Below are 22760 nucleotides of genomic sequence, written 5' to 3'. Positions count from 1 at the left end.
TGCTCAGGACTTTCGTTGTCGTAGCTGTCTTCAGGGACCAGGGTTTCCATAAGTCTTTCCCCTGTTTCCCTTAGAGACGTGGTGAACGTGCCGTCGCTTTTGCGAACGGCTGTTGGAAGGTTCTCCGAGGGTCTCGCGCCGCCAGTTTTCAGCCATTTGAAGACGGGGCCCCAGGGTTCTTTGTTCCCCGTTTCCGTTACGAACTCACGCCAGGCCCTTCGCCTGGCTTGGAAACAATGTTTCTTGTGGGCCGCCTTCAGCTTTCTAAACTTGGCGCGCGTAGCCCGACGCACCAATGCGCTGGTAGCGTTCCTGAGTCTCGCCTTCCAACGGCCGAGGGTGCTCAGTTCTTGGGCCAGTGTATCGTTCCACCACGGAGGGGGTCTATGCCTGCTTTCCTTCAGTTTTCTCATGTGCTTATCGCACGCTTCCCTCAGTACGTCCGAAAGCGCTATCGTAAAACTTTCGACGTCCGGGCATTCGAGGTCCCTTATCCTCGTATCTCTCAGGTCTCCTAAGGTCTTACAGAATCTGGTCCAGTTCGTCTGGCTGTAGTTATAGCCTCGAGTATTCTCTTCTGGACAGACGTGCGCGTTTTTCCGCGTGATGATGTCGAAACGGATTAGGGCGTGGTCGCTCGACGTTAGGTCGTGAGTGGCGGACCAGTTCACGACTCTGACGTTGTTTGACGACAGAGTCACGTCCAGGCTCGCCGACCCGCGGTTCCTGAACGTCGGTACGCCCGGCCGGTTATGGACTCTTAGGTTTCTTTGGCTAATAAAGTCTACCACTATGTCACCTCGCTTGTCCGGCCTGTCGTCGTGCCATACTGTGGACCTCGCGTTCACGTCGGCCCCCACAAGTATGCCGCCGTCCAGTCCGTCCATCACAGAGTTCAGGGCGTCGACACACCTCTGGGTGGGCTCCGAGAACTGGAAGTAGGACGATATCAGCGTGAGCTGGATACCGTCCCTTGCGATTGTGGCCACAGCATTATGCGAGGTACTTAACTGCCTTTGGCCCAAGACACTTATGGCTTGGTTCACTATGACGACCGCGGACTTGGGTCCGCAGCCGCTAGCTATCACCTTGAAGGGGCGCCTGTCCAGCAGGTAGACCCCTTTACCATCGGTCGCGGGCTCTTGTATCAAACAGATATCTATGGTCTTGCTTACCAATAATTGTTCGATTTCATGCATTACGATCTTCGATCTAGCTGCGTTTATCTGAACTACTTTAATTAGCGTCTCGTCTTCCCTTAGAGTCGCAAGCCTGCCAATGTCCACGTTGATCATGCAGTCAACTGACATAGCCGTTCCTTGCGTTACCCCATTCTCAGTTCGAGCTAGCCGATCTTCGGGGCTGTCTGTCATATTATCGCGTTCGAGGACCAAGCGACCTACGCCAGGGTCGACCCTTTCTTTTTGAGGTCTGACTCGCGCTGGCCTTTTCCGCCCTTTCCTCCACTTGCCATTCTTTTTACGTGGCGGTGGGGTCGGCACGGTGGCGTCGACCGGGGTGACGCCAGCGTCCCGGCCCGAGAGGGGGTTATCTGTCGACGGGCTGCTCGGCTCCGCCTCTAAAGAACTAAGTCTTATACACGTTGGTGGTGGGACCCCGCAATCCGAATTCCCACCTACCGGGTCGCAACCCGACGGGGTGTCTTTATTCTGTACCATCGTGTTTCATAAGCTTAGTAGTCTGCATAAAACGGCGCGCGACCAGGGCGCCGAGTTCTCGCCATATCACCGGGCGAGTCGGTTCGGAGATGCGCCCTCCGCAGGCGTCGAGAGATTGGAACCCGAGACCCAGCCCGCACTCCACCGCCCACGGAGTTCCGGGTAGCGTACGATCTGTACATCGTTCAGGGTTCCGCGGGTGCGCCGTCGGTCCCGACAGCCCGCTCCACCGTCCCAACAGTTTCTTTAGCCGGTAAGGTTTTGCTGACGGCCAGGCCCGCCGGCGCCGCACCGCTTCCTCTGCTCGATGCTAAGATGCCTTCTGCCCGCCCGCCGCAAATGTGGATTACGGCGGGCTTCCTTACGGTCTCAGTCTTACGACGGCAAATAGTGGTTTGACAACAAACTAGGTTCGCGGATCCTCGGGGGACCAGTTGCGTTCAACGCTAGCTCAGGCGATCGACGCCAACCACGCGATATTTTCTCCTCGGGGTAACAGTCTTCCCGTGCTCGACCTACAGTCGTTCGGCGAGCTTGCGGATTCTATCGGATGGATGTAGCGGACCGCCTCCGAGTTCGCTTATCGGTCGACCGGTTGTCAGTGCTATTGTAATCGGAGTGCGGCCAGTTCCTCAGCCGCATCTCCGACTTAGCCCGCGTCAGCCGCCTTATTTGCTACCAGTTGCACACTGAGGGCTGGTGTATGCTCGGCTAGCTCGTTGTCCGAAGGCCTCGTACGATTTCCACGTTCGCCGCCACCGAATAATCGGATAGAGAGCGGGCAAAGATGTTGTTAATGTTTAATCACGGCTCCCGAGACAACGCCCGAGGGCGATCGTAACGAGGGGCCCGGAGGTCTCTGGAACTATGCCATCAGCGCGCTGACATTATCGTACCCTTGTCCACTCGTATCGGCGCGACATGTTCCTAAGATCTTTACGAATGTACACGGTCTTAAAGGACTATGTGAGCTAGAGTTTCGAGCAGCCCAGTGCGCTGCGAGCCACTCACGCGCCGGATTTTCACCGGGTCGCCCCAGGCTGCCGCGATCGGAGCGAGTCCTACCGCGAGAGCCCCGGGGTGATCAAGTATTTGCTACAGTAGCCGTACACCTCCTGGGCCCCGCGTGGGGACCCCGGGGTCTGGCGATAGTGGTTTGTCGACGAACCGAGTTCGCGGGTCCACGGGGGACCAGTTGCGTTCAACGCTAGCTCGGGCAATCAACGCCAACCACGCGATATTTTCTCCTCGGGGTAACAGTCTTCCCGTGCTCGAACTAAAGTCGTTCGGCGAGCTTGCGGATTCTATCGGATGGATGTAGCGGACCGCCTCCGAGTTCGCTTATCGGCCAGCCGGTTGCCGGTGTTATTGTAGTCGGAGTACGGCCAGTTTCTCGGCCGCATCTCCAACTTAGCCCGCATCAGCTGCCTTGTTTGCTACCTGCTGCACTCTGAGTCAGCGTGGGGCCGTCTTCATCGGGCGAGGTTCACCACTCCACGCCCGCCGTCGCCGGCCCCGTTAGTGCGTTCGTCGGACGCCGTGCCCGGGGTGCACGTCTCGGGCTTACCCCGCTCGTTGACCCGGACCGGTCGTTCATGAGCGACTCGGCCGCGCCGAATCCCGCTGACTCGCCGCCTAGGTCTTTGAATACCATAGAGGTCGGCTGTCGAGGCTAGGCGCGGTGTCATCCGCTCAGCGTGGGACGCGTCGCTCTCAGCGTGCTTCCCACGCGCCGGATTTTCACCGGGACTCCCCAGACTACCGCGATCGGAGTGAGTCCTACCGCGATAGGTCTGGGGCGTACAAGTATTTGCTACAGTGGCCGTTTATCCCCTGGGTCCCGCGAGGGGGCCCCGGGGGCTTAGCCTATGCTCGCCCGGGTTCGACTAGGTCGGACCCAGGCGAGTCTGGGTCGACGGTACCAGCCGACATCCCCCCGGCGGCGCGCCTCGCCAAGAGAGCGCCTCCGAGGACCAGCCGCCTGGCCCCGTCAGCCCGCTCACGTCGACCCGTCACCCGCAGACCGGCCCGTCGGTCGGGACCGGAGGTTCGCTCCGCCGCCGTGTACGGTCGGAGATGTCCTTCGCGGGCACCACTCCGTAGGACTTGGCTAACGCACCTTCCCTGCTACGCACTAAGTCCGTGCGTAGCAGTAAGGTGGTTGGTTTTTCAAGAATAAGAGCACGCCTCGCCGCCCCAGAGGGCAACGAGACGGGCCGCTCGAACCCCGAGTCCCGCCCGGCAGCCGGCCATGCTGCCGGCGAGGACCGCCGCGAGCGATCTTTTTGACTGAACCCGATCCCTCGGCCCGCGGTCTCGGGTCACGTGTCACCGGCTGGTCCACTTGACCAGCCGTGAGAGTGACGGTGGCGCGGTGTTAGCAAGCTTATAAATAAGCCAGTATCCATCTACCGGCGACGAGGACGCCTCGGCCTTCGGCGAGCACCGCGGTCTATCATCCCCGCGGTGCCCAGCGAAACGCAACAACCCCTTGGTTGAGGTTTCGCTAGATTCGCGGTTTGGACAGTCGAATAGTCTTTTTTAAGATAAATCGACGAGCCCGAGCTGCGTTTTCGTGCAGCGATTTGCGGCCCTAAGAGCGGCGATCAAAGTTCCGGCGGGCGTGAGACGCGCGGCAGATCGTGCGGGTGCGTGCGGACCGACGCCAACGCGTGACGTGTCCGAGTGGCGTACGTGCGGCGCACAGTGTTTAGGATCGTGAGAGCGCCAGAGTGGTCATCTCCCCCGGGAAACTGCGAGTGCGCGAGCAAGTGTGCGGGCGCGCGTGAACGTGCGAGTGCGTACAACCAGTCCCCCCCAGTGCAACGCTCTGGTGGGCGAGTGCGCGGTGCGTGCGTGTACGTGAGTGGCGCGTTAAAATTCCCGCGAACAGACCGGTGTCGATTTTGAGTCGGTCTGTATAAGCCTCAGGGCGAACACGGACGGACGGTGGTAGGCGAGAGCCACAAAACCCGGAGACTCCTGTCCCTATCTACGCGGGGTCGAAGAAAACCCACCTTGTCGTGGTGACCCCACCCGGCCGACAGATGGGTCGGCCACTTAGAGGCCTTCAAACCCGGGCCCGTTAAACCAGTTGTGGCGGGCCCCAGGCGTCGCGTGAGCTGTTACGCGGCGTCAAGTCGTGCGCTCGCGAGCGGCGAGCCTATACCTCTGGCCGGGAGCAACCCGCGAAAGACACCAGTCGTCCTGCAGTGTCGTTCGACTGGCAGGCGTTGCGGGCGTAACCTGGCCTCAGGGTCGGAGGGTCGTCGCGGACGGGCGCACAGGCGTCAACCCTTAACTGGGGCGATCGTCCGATGACCTTAACTGGTTGGCGGGCGATCAAGCTTGGTCGCGGACTTAACCATCTGCGGCGTTGCGTGGAGATGGACTTCCAGAGGTTGGCAACTCCGGTCGTAGACACCAGGAGTAGGACGGCACGGACAGACCTTGACCAGGCTGATCCAACGGATGCAACGTACGCTTAGCCCGACGTACGCCAGAGGGATCAGGGCTAAACCTGGCGGTAGGTTAAAACGCAGGGAAGGATACCCGCAAACCTTATGATGAATGCGATTAAGACATTGAGTACCCCAAGTGATAACCCGGTTCTTCCAGCAAATTCACCTCCCGCGGGAGCATTGGCCCACGGATTTTGGGGGGGTAAAATCGCTATTCATCAACGGCCAGAGCCGAGCAGCCTGGCTGACGTGCCTACGGGCGAATATTCTGACCTTAACCTTGACCACAATCTCACTGACTCACCCACGGGTGTAGAAAATATTAGACAAAGTAACAGGGTAGTCTCCCTCGATTTGGCTGGCTTTTCCGTCAGTGACGACTCGACACTCAGGCTCAGAGGTGCTGCCCCGAGCCTGGACCAAGTATTTGCAACTCCGATATCAACCGGGCAAGGTAAAAAAAGGAAGGCTGTTGCTGACGATAGTCCATGCAAACTAAAGGAAAGACTCGATGCATGCTTCTCAGATATTGACACAAATATTCTTGAGTGTCGTCTCGTCACTGAGGAGATGACCAAGTCAACCAGAGTAGGTAAAACCTGGAAGGACCAGATCTCCCACTTTCTGGACGAGATCATGATCTTATCCAGGAAAGTGGCCATGGAGAGTGCTGATGCCGTGGGTCAGATCACCGCAAGGAAAGAGGAACTTCGTGAAGCCCTAGCGGTAAACGGTGACCTGTATTTGGATATAGGCTCGTTAAGGGAAAGAATCAAAACCTTAGAAAAGTCTCAGGAAGATGCTACGCTGAGATCATCTCGGGTACCTACAGGGTTAACAACACCCGAGTTCATGGAGATTGACTCTCACACGATTCAGGTCATTGAGGTAGGCGAATCCTCCCCAAAGCCTAGCACCTCGTTTGCCGACAAGGTCAAAGCCAAGTCAGAATATTCAGGCACGCCCAAGGGGAAGCAGACAAAGAGCTCAGGTTCCAGGGACCCTTTCCCTCCGTTACTACAAACTGACACCAGAACACAAAAGGCGGTTAAACAAGGCAGAATCCCGCCCGTCAAAACACCTAGGGTCAAACCGACAAGTAAGATAAAAAAGGCCAATGACAAGGCAAGAGCGGTCGCGGTTGGTCCTCGATTCGAGATAGTCGGGGAACAGGAGAACTGGGCCGCCATAAGGAAATCTATCGAACAAAAGATAAGCTGTCCTAAAGTACGCATATCCAAAAATGATGCCGGTATAATCCTCTTCACCGAGGATCCCGACACTCTCGCAGAACTACGAAGGACAAACAACCTCACAGAAAGGAGTCCCCCTCTCCGAGACTCATCGTTTCGGGGGTGGATCGACTTCTCGAGGAAAACGTACTCTCTTGGAGTCTGACCAACCAGAACCGCGATAACCTCGGCTTGTCAGAGTCCGACATCCCGGGTTTGAGACCGTTATTTAAAACTGGACCGCGTGACAGAGTCACGGTAGACTGGGTAGTCGAAGCCCGTCCGGACGTATTTGAAAAATTGAAAAACAAGGTCGCTTACCTGGGTTTTTCAAAATGCCGCATTAGACCATACAATAATATCCCTCAATGCTTCAAGTGCCAGAGGCACGGCCATACCGCCGCCAGGTGCAGGGCAAAGGATCCCACTTGCAGAAACTGCTCTGGAAATCACGACTCCAGAAGCTGCGATTCCGATCTGCTCAAATGCTCCAATTGTAAAAAGAGAGGTCATAAGGCCTCCTCAGCAAAGTGTCCGGCAAAACTAGCGGCCATTAGAACGATTCTCCGTCGCACAGACTTTAGTTTAGACAAACCATGAGTGTGGTGTTAAAAGTGATACAGCACAACCTCAACAGGGACCGGGTGGCCAGCCACCAGCTATATGAGTTCTGTGCTGAAAAGAAAATAGATGTTGTCCTAGTCCAAGAACCGCTCATCTTAAGATGCAATACTGTATATGCGTTCGAAACATGCAGGCGGGCGCACATCAGTCGAGATGCAGGCGCAGCAATTATAGTCCTGAACAACCGTTTCCAGGCTATCCTATTAGGGGCCTATTCGTCGCGCCATACGGTTGCGGTAAAAGTTAGGTTTGGCCCTCGACAGCGCGACGATGTTATACTGGTATCGTCCTACTTTAAGTTTAACATACCGACAGTTCTCCACGTTAAACGCTTGAGCCAAATATTGGTAAAGGAGAAACGCATTCTGATCGGGGCAGACACTAACGGCCACTCAAAACGCTGGTTCTCGGAAACCCGGAATCGCCGTGGGAGAACCGTTGAGGAGCTCATCGACAAGTAGGGTCTCAGGGTTCAGAACACCGCAGGACAACTGAACACCTTTCGTCGACGTGATAACAGGACGTCCAATATAGACGTTACACTCACGACATCGGATATAGGGCACATGGTTCACAACTGGGTAGTCAGTGACGAAACCGATAGCGACCACAGGGTTATCAGCTACAACTTGCACGTTAAAAGACCACCCCCGAGAACTCCGGGACCTGTGCGGTACAATGTAAAGACAGCTGATTGGGCCAAGTTCAACACAATCCTCCTCGGCGAGGTAGGCCGTATCCCGCTTCATTGCATCAATGAGATGGCCAAGGGCATCAGCCTTGCTATTGCAAAGGCAGCGGACGGTTCCATAATTAAAAAGAGACCAGCTGGAGCCCCGGGCAGGAACCCCTGGTGGTCCCCAGAGTTATCCTCGCTAAGGAAGGAACTCAGGCGTAAAAGACGCGAAGGCCTTCACAGTACGGAACTAAATCGTCTCAGGAACAATTTCTTAAAAACGATTAGAAAACATAAGACCGAAGCGTGGAAAAACTTTGCCAGTGACCTCAACATAAACCCTTGGTCTAGAGCCTTTACTTGGGCCAAGAAAGGGAACCGGTCTGATTCGATCCCGTGCACGCTTACAAAGGCTGACGGCTCGCAAACCTCGGAGCACCGGGATACGGCCGAACTTATACTGGACAAATTTGTTCCTAAAGATCCGCTCCAAGGCGATCTGAGCTACCAGGGTCCCCCGGAGGAAACAGAGCTCCCAACTCCAGAGTACATCAAAGTGGCAATATGGCGTATTAAACCCTCCGGCGCACCCGGTATGGATGGCATTTCTGCTCACATCCTAAGGAAGGCCTGTTCAGCGTTAAAAGAGCCTTTAACGCATCTCTTCGGCCAGTGTATAAAGTACGGACAATTCCCCGAGTGTTGGAAAACGGCGGAACTTGTACTCGTCCAGAAACCAGGCGCAACGGACTCTTCCCTTGTCAAGTCGTTCAGACGGATCAGCCTGCTACCGGTATTGGGAAAAGCACTCGAGACGGTAATCATAAAAAGAATTGAAAATGAGACCACGTTAAACATGCAGACAGAACAGCACGGCTTTACGACAGGTAGATCTACCACCAGTGCCTTAGAGGCGGTATATGGTTGGGTCGACGCGTCCAGTTCGAGGCATATCTTCGGAATTTTCCTGGATATAACTGGCGCGTTTGACAACGTCAAATGGTCTCCACTCCTGACTCAGCTGAGTAACCTAGGTGCCTCCCTTGGTACCGTCAGACTGGTGCAATCATACCTGTCTAACAGGTGGGCCACCTTCCGCATTGATGGTGAAGTATTTAGTCGTATGCTGGAACGAGGATGCCCACAGGGTTCCCAGCTGGGTCCTACACTGTGGAAGGTCGCCATATCACCAATTTACGGCACAGTAATCAGCCCGAACGTCACAAAGATAATTACGTATGCAGATGACATACTGCTTATGGTTGGAGCGGCCAGACCGAAAACAGCTTTCAATCGCATTGAAAAACAATTGGACAAACTCAATGTATGGGCGGCAGAATTTGCACTCGAGTTCTCCGCTGGGAAGTCTCAGCTGCTCTCCCTAAAAGGCGGGTTGAAAGCAGGCTATAGCGTCGCTTTCGGTTCAGCCGCCGATGCGCCTAGGATATCATCAGCTCCCACGGCTAAGTACCTCGGAGTCTGGCTCGACCCACGTCGCAGCTATTGGGACCACGTAGTGGCCGTAAGTAAAAAGTCTGATCAAATGTACAGCGTTCTCAGAGCCTTGTACTCGGCGAATTGGGGTATGGGCCAATCGGCGGCCACCATCATTTACAAGGGAGTCTTTCTGCCAAGAGTGGCCTACGCAGCGGAAATCTGGGCTGAAGGAACGAAACTCCGCAAAAGTCGTGCGAAACTCCTCAGCGCGCAGCCGAAACCATTGCTTGCCATCACGGGTGCGTACAAAACGTCATCGACAAACTGTCTGGCAGCAGTGGCGGGGACACTCCCCCTTGACCTGGAGATTAGAAACCAGGCTCTTCGGAGAGACCTGGCCCGAGACAAAATAACTGCCAACGAAATGCAAACTGCGTTCGACGAGTTGGTCAACGAGTGGCAGGAAAGATACTCGAGCACGAATAAAGGTAGTTGGACGCAATATATGATACCGTCCGTCATTCAGAGATTCTACCTGCCCCTTATCCTGGACCACCACACGACGCAGTTCCTCACCGGCCATGGGGACTTCAGGGCAAAGCTTTTTAGTTTTAAACTGGTCGACGACCCGATCTGTGCCTGCGATCGCAAACCAGAGACGGTCAAGCACGTACTTAGGTTCTGCCCAAGAACAGCAGCTCCGAGACGCAAACTCAAGCGAATATTGAATGAAGAGGGCGAACCCTGGCCTCAAGGCAACGGAGCTTTCCTCAGATCCCGTAGGACGTTTGCTGCGTTGAGAACGTTTGCAAGTGAAGCATTAAAGAATAGAACCGACAGATAGTCGTCAAAGGGCTCAGTACCCTAGGGGTCAGGACGCGGCCACCGTCTACGACGGATGGCACAGCACTCGGGGTGTCTCGAATGAGTGCGCAGGGCGTGATTGGCAGAAGCGGTGAGACTCATACGTCAGGGACGAGGTGTTCGGCCCTATTGCGGGGGCCGTTCAGAATACCGCACTAGTATTCCCTGCTTGTCGTACGAGTCGAATTAAAGGGAACGAGGCCAGTTGGGGCCTGCGCCCGGGGCGCGGACGCACCGAAACCTTCGGGGACTAGGGCGTCGAGAGGTTCTGACCGCGACCTCATGAAGAGCTGGTCGGTCTCTGGGCTTAACCACCTGGTGACGCCTATGGGAGGCGTGGAGGAGGTTCTGACCGCGACCTCATGAAGAGTGGGTTGGTCACTGGGCTTAACCGCCTGGTGAGGCCTCTGGGAGGCGTGGCAGGGCCCACCGTGAGCCCGTGGTACACGGCCCAAATCTCGGAAGGACCATAAGCTGAGGCCAGTCGCCGACGAAGCTCCGTCCGGGTATCCCACCAATGATGTGCTTTACCTAACGGGAAGCGATATTGTTACTTCGGGATGTGAGGGGGCCCCTCGGTGTTGAGCAATTGACACCGAGCCCTCACACGTCGATCGCGGCGGACACTGTCCGGGGTCGACGGCGGTTTGGTTTCGAAGTGGCAGTTTGCAGGAGCATACTATGTGGTTATAGACCGTAAGCTTGGTCAGGGGAAAGTTGCCGAGTGATGGTACCGGGCGGACCTGTACGATGACAGTCGGTCGGGAAAGCTCGGCCCCTCCTTAGCGCTCACTCAGCTTATCGTTGGAGCTATATGCAGCGAAGGTTGTCCGTAACCAAAAACGAAAAGCAAAGTGGATAGATTGCGGCCCCACCAAGGTGGTGAAAGGCACCTGTATGCCCTAGCCGGATGGTATGGGCCCGCCGGAGAAGCTCTCCGTGCGGGTCCGGTGCTCGTGGTCCTTAGACGACGTGCGGTCGTTTGTTAGTCAGCCACGGACACGTCAGTCATGATTCGTCATGCTGTGTTACGAGCCGGCCGGCAGCGGTCGTAATTCCTCCGCGGCTCTTGACTAGCGCTCCTCGGGAGTTTCGTTGTCCCTATCTACGCGGGGTCGATGAAAACCCACCTTGTCGTGGTGACCCCGTCCGGCCAACAGATGGGTCGGCCGCTAAGAGGTTTTCAAAAATCGGGTCCGTTTAAACTAGTTGTGACGGACCCCAGGCGTTGCGTGAGCTGTTACGTGGCGCCAATTCGTGCTCTCGCGAGCGGCGCGCCTATACCTCGGGTCGGGAGCAACCCGCGTCAAACCACCAGGCTTCTGCTGTGTCCTTCCCTGGCAGGTGATGCGGGCGTAACCCGGCCTCAGGGTCTGAGGGCCGTCGCGGACGGGAGTACAGGCGCCAACCCTTAACTGGGGGATCTCCCGGGGACCTTAACCAGTTCTCGGGTGGTCAAGCCCGGCCGTGGACTTAGCCGTCTGCGGTCGGGTCCGAACTTCCGGAGGTTGGCAACTCCGGTCGTAGGCGCCAGGATTAGGACGGTATGGACAGACCCCGACCAGGCTGATACAAGGATGCAACGTACGCCTAGCCTGACGTACGCCAGACGGTGCAGGGCCCACCTGGCGGCAGGTATAAAATGCAGGGAAGGACACCAGCAAACCGCAAAGATGAATGCGATAAAAACACAATATACCCCAAGTGATAGTTCGGTTACACCGGCGAATTCACCTCCCGAGGGAGCATTGGCCAACGGATTTTGGGGGGGCCAGATCGCACTTCATCAACGGCCAGAGCCGATTAGCCTGGCTGACGAGCCTTCGGGCGATAACAAACCTGACAAGCCTACGGGCAATATGACTAAGGCATATGACAATAATCTGACAATAATTGATGGGGCTGGCTATGTTCTCTCAGCCAGGAGTACGTTACGCCTCAAAGGTGGTGGCGGCGGTGAGGATGGCACCGAAGCGAGCGGCTCGGCGTATAATACGCCATCATTCCAGGGAAAGCCTGCAACCCTTTTAATAAAGCGTAAAAGAATCGGCGAGGACGCCCACAGCCCCGGTCTGAGTGGCTCTCCGTGCCCGCACTCTGCTGATTTTGAAAAATACTCAGACGACATGATTGTACAAACCAAGGTTGCTAGACGCTGGCAGTGCACGATAGGTCTCCAACTTGATGAGATCCTGGTGAGCAACAACCGTCTCGCCAGAACCGGCTTTAAGGTCCTTGGAATGTGGTTGGAACAACAAAGCGAGCTCCGAGCGCTACAAGAACACATAAATGACCTTCATAGCGACATGGGTGCATTGAAAGAGAAGTATAGCCGGTCACAGATGGATAGGGGTAGCGTCATGGTGGAATTAGCGACCCTCCGCAATTCAGGTGTTTCATCCCCGTATCCGTCGGTCACGCCAATCAGTAAACTTCCGTTAAGGCCACTTCCTCCACCTATAGAATATGTGGATTTAGACGAAGACTGCCTTATGATTGTAAGTCCGTCAGGTGCACCTAATGCTGCCGTCGCAGCAAAGCCGAAGGTGCCTCGTAGAAAACGGGAAGAGTTCCCTAGGCTCGTAACGCCATTACCGCTAAGGAAAAACGCCTCAATTAAGGGAAGGCTGGGCGCGAATGAGCCCGTTGAAAATAATAAAAATATAAATAACACCGGCAAGCGAAAGACGGCTGCTAAGGAAGCAGAAAGGGCAAGAACAGCCAAAGTGGGGCCTAGATTTGAAGTCACGACGGGGGATGATGGATGGAAAGACCTCCGCAAGTCCATCGAGCAGAAGCTCCCCAACCCCAAAATTAGGTCAATCAAAACAAAGAACGGCGGGTTGGTACTTTTCCCTGAGGACGTCGAAACTGCGGCTGCTCTGCGCCGCACTACAAATCTAGTGGAAAGGGCTCCACGACTACCCAGAGTAATAATTAAATCCGTCGATAGGTATCTCGACAGAGATGAGCTCTTGTGGGCCCTGGGCAAAAATGCCCACTTAGAAATCAGTGAACAGGAACAGGCAAGCATAAAGCCTTTATTCATGCTGGGTCCACGGAATGGACATACCGTCCATTGGGTAATAGAGGTCACCCCAGCCGTATTGAAAAAGATCGAGGGCAAATCGGCCTATCTTGGTATGACCAAATGTAAAATGAAAGTTTACGATACTATAACCCAGTGTTACAACTGCCAAGGCTTTGGCCACACGGCACAGAAATGTCGTTCAACTGAGCTGACATGCAGAAATTGCTCAGGTAGACACGACTCGCGCTAGTGTGAATCGCAAATGATGAAATACGCAAATTGTAAGAATAAGACGCACAAGGCGTCATCGGCTAGCTGCCCAGCTCGAGGTGCCGCGGAGAGGCTCATGCTCCAGCGTACTGACTTCGATTGTGCCTCAAAATGAAAAAAGAGATGAGATCAGAGTGATACAGCACAACCTCAACCGTAGTCAAATAGCCAGCCATCAGCTACAACAGCTGTGCCAGGTTGAGAAAATCGACTACGCCTTGGTCCAAGAGCCACTAGTCATAGGCAATAACATATATGCCTTTGAAGGCAACAGAGCCCACATTAGCAAGGACGCGGGTGCGGCCGTGATCGTATTGTCTAATCGATTCCAGACGAATGGTCTGACCATACACCTTGGCTCATATTCCTCTGGACAAATGACTGCCGTAAGAATCACATATGGCCCTAGACCACAGGACTTCGTCATCCTGGTGTCAGCATATTTTAAATAAAATCAACCGACTGTGCTATATACTCAGCTCCTTGACCAGATTCTGGTCAAAGACACAAGAACCCTTATCGGCGCTGACACCAACGGCCACTCCAAGATATGGTTCTCGGCCACCCGGAACCGACGAGGTAGGCTTGTAGAGGAATTCATAAAACGACATGGATTGGCGATCCACAATAGAAAAGGTCAAATGAATACCTTTTGTCGACAGGATGATCGGACTTCAAATATTGACGTCACTTTGTCTACCCGAGACATCAAGTCCATTCTTGGTAAATGGGAAGTCAGGTACCTTACGGATAGTGACCATCGAGTGATTAGTTTTGACTTGTCGGTCAAAAAGCCACCGCCCCGTAATACGGCTGCGTCACGATTTAATGTCAAAACAGCACCCTGGGATTTGTTCTGTACAACACTTTTGGGCGAGGTTGGCAGGATCCCCAATGATAATACCGACTCTATGGCCGTTGGTATAAGCAGTGCCTTGGTTAAGGCCGCCTCAGGTTCTATGACAAAGAAAAAGTCCGAGAGTGCGACAGGGAAGAACCCTTGGTGGTCGCCAGAGTTATCAGGCCATCGCAGAAACCTGGTACGTCTAAGGCGCCAGGGTCTACGCACGACTAACCGAGCAGAGTATAATAAAGCTCGAAACCAGTTTCTCGCGGAGGTGCGTAGACACAAAGTATCTGCTTGGAAAAGCTTTGCAGGACAGCTGAATGAGAACCCATGGCCTAGGGCGTTCAAATGGGCTAAGTCCGGCAATCGAATACCGAAAACAACTAGCACCCTGACGAAGCCGGACGGGTCGCAAACTAGCAACTGCCTGGAGACGGCCGAACTGATTTTAGATAGATTTGTACCTTCTGACCCGGCCCAAGGAAACCTGGCATATCATGGACCTTTAAATCTGAAGGAACCGCCGGAGTCGGAATCCATCAAGGCCGCCATCTGGTGGATAAGACCTTCCAGCGCCCCGGGCGATGATGGTATAACAGCTGGCATGCTGAGAAAGGCATGGCCTGTATTGAAAGATACGATTACAGAGCTCTTCGGTCGATATATCAGTGAAGGAGTATTCCCGAGGAGTTGGAAGACTGCCCGGTCAGTACTGATACCCAAACCCGGTAACCTGGACCCCTGTCAGGTTAAGTCCTTCAGGCCGATTAGCCTCTTGCCAGTATTGGGCAAAGTTTTAGAAACGATCATTATAGAATCTCTAAACTCAGAAACAAATATCGATGAATATAGCGAACAGCATGGATTTACGGCGGGTAAATCTACGATTACTGCACTCGAAAAAGTTTACGAGTGGGTCGATGCGTCCAAATCCAGACATGTCTTTGGTACATTTCTGGACATAACGGGCGCATTCGACAACATGAAATGGGCTCCCATGTTGGAACAACTCGCAAACCTGGGCGCATCCTTGCGGACATTGAGACTGGTGCACTCCTACCTCGAGAACAGGTCGGAAATCCTAGAGATAGTAGGCACCCAATACATTAGAATGCTGGAACGTGGATGCCCACAAGGTTCACAACTGGGACCTACGCTATGGAAAGTGGCAATATCCTCCACTTACAAGCTATTGCTGATGGTTGGTGCGGCCAGACCAGCGACAGCCGACAGCGTTCAAAAGATCCGAGAAGCACCTCGATGATCTGAAGGCCTGGGCAGCCTCCTTTGCGCTGGACTTCTCCGCAGAAAAGACGCAGCTCCTTTCACTAAAAGGTGGTCTTAAGGCTGGGTTCGGCACAGGTAGAAACGCCCCAAGGATCGTGTCATCAAAGACGGCCAAGTATCTTGGAGTTCAGCTGGATCCCCGTCGCAGCTACTGTGACCATGTGTTAGTTGCCAGTAAAAAATCGAGCGAGATGTACAGTAGATTAAGGGCACTCTACTCCGCAAACTGGGACATGGGCCAGTCAGCCGCCAGAACTATTTACAAAGGCGTATTTATCCCCAGGATTACCTACGCTGCCGAAATCTGGTACAACGGAACGAAATGGGAGAAAAGCCGCAAAAAGTTACTCAGCGCGCAGAGGGGCCCGCTTAGAGCAATCACTGGTGCATACAAGACAGCCTCGTCCAACTGTCTCCCAGTTATAGCTGGAACATTTCCATTGGACCTGGAGGTGCAAGTCCAAGCTCTAAAGCGGAAAGTAGCTCGCCGCTCTATCACCCAGGAGGAACTTGAACTCCGCACCGAAGAACTGATGGGTGAATGGCAGACTCGATACGAGACGTCCGAAAAAGGTAGCTGGTCTCAAAAAATGATACCGTCTGTGAGACTTCGATGTCAACTACCCCTGAAGTTGGATTACTACGTAACGCAATTCCTCACTGGCCACGGCGATTTCAGGGCAAAGCTGCATAGCTTCAAGCTGGTCGGTGACCCGATATGCAAAAGTGGCCGCATGCCCGAAACTGTCAGGCATATTCTAAGATTCTGTCCGAGAGTAAAGGTAGCTCGACGGAAGTTAAAAAGGACACTTAGCGAGGAAGACGAAGTCTGGCCTCCCAGGGATGGAGCCTTCCTTAGAAGCAAAAGGACATTCGAAGCACTGAGGACATTTGCGTGGGAAGCCCTAACCAATAGGAGTGATCGATAGAAGCCAAGACATAGAAACAGTAAAGGACGCAAGACCTTATGGGTCAGGACGCGCCACCGTCAAAGACGGATGGCAGTGCACTCGGGGTGTCTCGAATGAGTGCGCATGGCGTTAGGGGCAGAAGTGGTGAGACACGCTCGAGTGCGTCCTGACCCGGGGCGCACTCATACGTCAGGGACGAGGAGCCCGGCCCTGTTGCGGGGGCTGTACAGAATACTGCATCAGTATTCCCTGCTTGTCGTAAGAGGCGACTAAAAGGTTTTGGCCAGACGGGCCGGCGCCCGGGGCGCGGACGCACCGAAACCCTTGGGGACTAGGGCGTTGGAAGTTCTGACCGCGACCTCGTGAAGAGCGGGTCGGTCACTGGGCTTAACCACCTGGTGACGCCTACGTGGCGTGGATCGAGGTTCTGACCGCGACCTCGTGAAGAGCGGGTCAGTCACTGGGCTTAGCCACCTGGTGACGCCTCTGGGAGGCGGAGCAGGGTCCACCGGGAACCCGTGGTACACGGACCGAATCTCGGGAGGACCATAAGCTGAGGCAAGACGCCAACGAAGCTTCGTCCGAGCATCCTACCAATGATGTGCATTACCTGACGGGGGGCGAGAACGGTGCTTCGGGATGTGGGGGAGCCCCTCGGTGTTGAGAGATTAGCATCGAGCCCTCACACGTCAACCGCGGGTAGACACTACCCGAGGTCGACGGCGGTTTGGTATCGAAGTGGCTGTTTGCTGGAGCATACTATGTGGGAAAAGGCCGCACGCTTGGCCAGGAGAAAGCTGCCAAGTGGATGGAGTCAGGTGGACTCGCACGGTACCAGCCGGCCGAGGAAGCAGGACTTCACCTTAGCGCTCATCCAGCTTATCGTTGGAGCTATATGCAGCGAAGGTTGTCCGTGACCAAAAACGGAAAGCAACGTGGATAGATTGCGGCCTCACCAAGGTGGCGAAAGGCACCTGTATGCCCTAGCTGGATGGTACGAGCTCGCCGGAGATGCCCTCCGGCGTGCTCGGTGCTCGTAGTCCTTAGACGACGCACGGCTTGCGGACGGCGGGTAAAACCGTCACACGTCGGTCGTGAACCTCCGCGGCTCTTGACTAGCACTTAGTGCTAACATAAGGTCCGCGGTTGTAGCCGCAAGGCACCAAAACCCGGGAGTTTCGTGTCCCTATCTACTATCTAGCGAAACCACAGCCAAGGGAACGGGCTTGGAAAAATTAGCGGGGAAAGAAGACCCTGTTGAGCTTGATTCTAATCTGGCATTGTTCGGAGACATGCCGAGGTGTAGCATAAGTGGTAGACCCGGACCAAGGCGTGCGGTTTCGGCCGATCGTCTCCGGGCCGACCTTGAAATACCACTACTCGCATCGTTTCCCCACTTACTCGGTAGAGCGGAACGCGCGGTTCCGACCGCGTGTGCGTCCGGCCTTCGGTCGTCGTTCCGTAACCTAACCTATGAAAGGGTTAATAAAGTCTTAAAATGAAAAAGTATTGAATTGTTAATGAGTTGTGACGAAAGGGTTGGAAAGGGCTTAAAAGTGTTACGGAAATGGTTGAAAGGATTAAGGGTCAAACGGAAGGAAAATCGTGAAATAAAAAGAGTTAAACGAAAGGATTGCAATGACGAATGACTAGGGTTGAAAGGGTTAAAGTGCTAAATAAAAAGAGTTAAACGAAAGGGTAAGTTAAAAAAGGTTAATAAAAGACTTAAAATGAAAGAGTATTGAATTATTAATGAGTTGTGACGACAGGGTTGGAAAGGGCTTAAGTGTTAAAAATGTTACGGAAATGGTTGAAAAATAATTTCAAAAGCGATACACTGTAGATAAAGAAGTGCTTAACAATAATAAAACGCTTAAAAAACTGAAAAAAAATTTAAACACCCGAGCTTAAATAATATACGCAAGCCCGGCATCAGTACGCGGTATTAAATGCGGCCCTTCATACACTTCAAAAAATTTCTAAAAAACACTTAATAAATAATTTCAAAAACGGTATACTGTAGATAATGAGGTGCTGAACAATAATACAACAATTAAGAAACCAAATAATCAAGAGGAACGCCCAAGCGTTAACGTTTAACACGCCCCCGGCATCAGTACGCGCTAATACAGGAGGCCATTTATACGCTTCAAAAAACAACTTAAAAAACGCTTAAAAAAGGCTTAAAAAATAAATTTAAAAACGCTGTACTGTAGATAAAGAGGTGCTGAACAATAATAAAACGCTTGAAAACAAAAAAATGGAGCGAAACTCCCGAGCGTAAGCGTTCAACGTGCGCCCGGCATCAGTACTCGCTATTAAAGGCGGCCATTTATACGCTTCAAAAAATTTCCTAAAAACGCTTAAAAAATAAATTCAAAAACGGTATACTGTAGATATTGAGGTGCTGAACGATGATAAAACGCTTAAAAAAATGAATAAAAAGGTAAAACGCCCGAGCGTAAACGTTTAACGCGCGCTCGGTATCAGTACGCGCTATTATAGGCGGCCTTTTATACTCTTCAAAAAAATCCTAAAAACGCTTAAAAAATAATTTAAAAAATGCTATACTGTAGATAAACAGGTGCTGAACAATAATAAAACGCTTAAAAAACTGAATAAAAAATTTAAACAACCGAGCCTGAATAATATACGCGAGCCCGGCATCAGTACGTGCTATTAAAGGCGGCCCTTTATACGCTTCAAAAACAACTTAAAAAACACATAAAAAAGGCTTAAAAAATAAATTCAAAAACGCTATACTGTAGATAATGAGGTGCTGAACAATAATAAAACGCTTAAAGAACTGAATAAAAAAGCAAAACGCCCGAGCGTTAACGTTATACGCGCGCCCGCCATCAGTTCACGCAATTAAAGGCGGCCATTTATACGCTTCAAAAAACACCTAAAAAACGCTGTGTTATGCATTATGTAATGTCCCTACTTACCTCTACAGTCGTGAAATCCGATTACCCGGCAACTCACCCGGAAAATGTAAATGCTGATTTCCACACCACCTTTGAGGTACAGCAATAGGCGCGTTTTTTTTATAGTGGTGTCCCCATGAGGCCTAATCCAAGTTTTCACTGTCGTGATAATAATAACAATAATAAAAATAAACAATAACAATAATAATAATTTATTTTAGCAAAAACAATTAACACAAGTAATGAAAAAAAAAATTTCATGGCAACAATGATTTCACTTTATTTAGTATTTTTCTGCGGTATTTCAAGTTTTTTAAAAAGTAACTGATTTTTCTTTTTTTTGCCATGTCAATCACGGCGTGATCAGTATAATTTAATTTAGTGTATTTTTCAATCGCCATTTCCTCTGCCAGGATCTCTGATCTTCGTACGTACATGGCACCATAGAATTTGTCTCCAAGTTTTTCCACGTAGAACAGATCGATGGTGGCCGACGGGTACTCTTCAAATGCCTGGCAGTCCCGGATCTTGGCCCGCCATTCTTCTGCGTCGAATTTTATGTATGGTTCCAGCGGGAACAGATCTTCAAAACTGAAAATGTAATTAGATTTTTAAACTTCAATTCGTATATCCTGTTACACAAATGTGGTTACTTACTTCTTGTCAACGTATGACTTGACCAACGCCGTGTGGTCAACGGTCTCTATCTGTTTATTCCGCCGAAGCGCTTCGGTGGCGTCGGGCAGACGGTAATACTGGTTTGCCGTTCGATCCGAGTGCTGTAACGCCTGGGCGATTGCCCCAGACGTTACAGCATCGTGATCGCGGCCGGACGTCTCTACCATTTTCCTGAAAATGGAAGCCGTCAGTTTCTGGCCGAATATCTTCGTCACATCGTCGTAAATTTTGACGATCTTCTCGCCGCGGTTCGTGACGAAAAAGTTTGGCCGATCGTATCCCGTTCTTCTCCGCAGGTTGTAGTAACTGTGGATGGTATGCAATTAAATTTTTATAACGGTGATGTTTAAAGTGGCAATGTCATTTAATAATTACCGGTCCAACCACTCCTCCATCTGCTCGTCGAGGACAAGGGTGGCCGGCTCCTTGTCCCCGGTCTTGTGGTCGGCGACCGTTACTACAACCTTGTCCTCTTGGTGGACCCGATTCTCCCACTCTCTTACATTCATTTTGACGGCCACACCGCTTCGTTGCTTAGTCGTCCACAGGATTTGTATGGCCAGAGCCGCCGTCGTCCTCCTCCACAACCCCGATATCTGGAAAATCAAACGGTTAGAAACGGTGTAAATCGAGCGTTGAGTTCAGACACACTTACCTTCTTCTCAGCTGGACCGCTGTTCTTTTCACTGCGAACGGTGATCGTCCCAACCGTCGCAGTGAACGTGCGTTCCAGCTCGCCCAGGTTACTCTCGATGCCCTCCCGGATGACCGAAAGGCATCGAACCACGTCCTCGTAGTCCGGCAACTGCTTCGCCTGGTCGGTCATGCGCTGGAACAATTCTGCCGGTTGCTGTTTGGTTTTTTTCCGGTACACGAGGTTCAACTTTTGGTCCAAGAGCTTGATCTTCGTTATGGTGGCCATGCATGGTGAAAGATCGAAGCCCTTGGCAAAAGTTGAATCCTCGTGGACGTACGAGTGGATGACGTGGTTGAAGAGTAACCTGAGGTTTTTGAGGTAGTTTATTGAGGTCGCCTTTGTCTGCCCCAACGACTCCCGTCTGAAAAACAAAACAAAGTCGTCATTAACTATAATTCATGTTACACTAATTTAGATAACTAATTACTTGTCGAAGTACTCCATGTACGGCTTGACATCTGTGGACACCAAATCCGACCAGTGCCTTGGCGGGAATCTGGTGTCCACCAAATGCTGGTGTACATGCATCAACACCCGGGAGACGTTTGCCACGTAGTTTTCGGCTGCCATGGACCCATCACCGTGGCTCATTTTCAAAGTGTTCGCAAACATCACGATCAGTGGGTGGTTCGGCGGCAGCTGACGGTTGAGGCCCATGTTTTGAGCCAACATTCTCACGGTTCTGTAACAAAAATCAAGCGATATAAACACTGCATGTCGGACCGGAATCCTTGAATTGAATCCTCAATGAACCAATACTCACGGAAGACACTTGGCGGGACTAGGCTCGGGTGGGACGGCGGTGGTCGACGGTTTCTCGGCTCTGGCTGGAACGAGTGGTGTCTGCGAGACCGGTGGTGTGTTTCCGGTGGCCGATACCGGAGGCTGCGGCTGTGGAACCGGCTGTGCGGCCGGTGGTGGTAAACAACGAGAGTAACGGTCCGCCACATAAACATCGTCGACGTCGTCGACGTTTATTATGTAGTCCCGGAAGGGATTGGCGAAGACGGGGACTCCGGGGAGGTCCCAAGAGCCTCCGTATACCTCCCATGACGCTGAGCCTGCAACGGAAACAAAGGTAAATTAAACGAAATTCTAGGGATTATTTTAATTTCACACAACGTACTGGTAGGCGGTGGTCCTGTATGAGCGGTCATCCCAAAAGGCTCCCACCGTGCGTTTCATAGCCGCCATTGGGATGACCGAGTATGACTTCCTCGACTCAGATGTAATAAAGTCACAGATACGTTTTATATTGTTCTTCTTGGGTTTTCTGATCTTGTCCGAATGTTTATTCGACATGTGGCGACCCAGCTTGTTGCTGGTCGTCATAAATTCGCACATTGGACAATATTTCACTATCTATAAACCACGAACACGAAAGATTGATAAACCGTAAGTACGTGAATCGTCGTGAAAAACTTACCAGAGTATCTTTGTTCAGCGCCAAAGTCTCGGCGCACGTCCGACGCCTTGGTTTGATGTCTTCGTCGTCATCGTCGTTCACGTCCTTCCATTCAACGTCGTCGACTCTGAGCGGAGACAACAAGCCAATTTGTTCGGACGGGATGGGCGACTTCTGCAACCCTGAGGGTCCGGCTACGGGCGACTTCTGCAACCCCGAAGGCCCGGCTACAGGTGGTGTCAACACGGGCTTATCTAAGCCGTCGTCGTCCGTAAATTTGTATGGGTCCGGGGAAGGTGAAGGCGTAAAAAAAACACCTTCAACGGTCAAACGATCGGGACCTGGAAATCGATATCAAAAGTTACTTGCAGTCAACAATAAAAAATGATATTTATAATAACTCACGGCTAGGGGAAGAGACACTGACTACGAGAGTGTCGTTGCCGTCGACAACCAGCGGTTCAAATACTGGAGACTTAAATCCTATGAAGCTTTCGGCAAAGCTGCTGTTTCTGCTCTCTTCAGATGCTGGAATTGAAACAGAATTGATTACTATCACAAAAACATCAAATATGACAAACCTCAATTAATAGTAATACTCACGGTTGTACGGGTGCAGGCGATTTGGGTGCCTTTGCACTTCTATTATCCTGTCCATCAACTTCACCTTCCTAGGATTTCGCATCGAGTTGTCTACTGTAAAGGAACGGGATTAATTTTACTAAAATCACAGA

General features: G+C 52.3%; 1 protein-coding gene across 1 annotated transcript; it reads right to left on the bottom strand.

Annotated features, from left to right (window-relative positions):
• Positions 1 to 16588: 16588 nt before the first annotated feature.
• Positions 16589 to 20319, bottom strand: LOC132933039 (uncharacterized). The gene is made up of 4 exons (XM_060999375.1): positions 20300 to 20319; positions 19904 to 20230; positions 19591 to 19837; positions 16589 to 16909 (listed from the first exon to the last, which is right to left on the bottom strand). The coding sequence occupies exons 1-4, from the start codon at positions 20317 to 20319 to the stop codon at positions 16589 to 16591; spliced, it is 915 nt and encodes a 304-aa protein (XP_060855358.1).
• Between the last annotated feature and the right edge of the window lie 2441 nt (positions 20320 to 22760).

Source organism: Metopolophium dirhodum, chromosome 1 (assembly GCF_019925205.1).
Source record: "Metopolophium dirhodum isolate CAU chromosome 1, ASM1992520v1, whole genome shotgun sequence".
NCBI classification, from domain to species: domain Eukaryota; kingdom Metazoa; phylum Arthropoda; class Insecta; order Hemiptera; family Aphididae; genus Metopolophium; species Metopolophium dirhodum.
This window is presented reverse-complemented; position numbering and strand designations above follow the sequence as displayed.

What these genes read in the sequence shown, in the direction of transcription:
- LOC132933039 (XM_060999375.1), bottom strand. Translation starts at nt 20,319, where the DNA reads ATGGAGGAGTGGTTGGACCG. An exon ending in ATGGAGGAGTGGTTGGACCG is followed by an intron (nt 20,231 to 20,299) that starts GTAATTATTAAA and finishes TACCATCCACAG; the next exon opens with TTACTACAACCTGCGGAGAA. An exon ending in ATCACGCCGTGATTGACATG is followed by an intron (nt 16,910 to 19,590) that starts GCAAAAAAAAGA and finishes CATCATTGGTAG; the next exon opens with GATGCTCGGACGAAGCTTCG.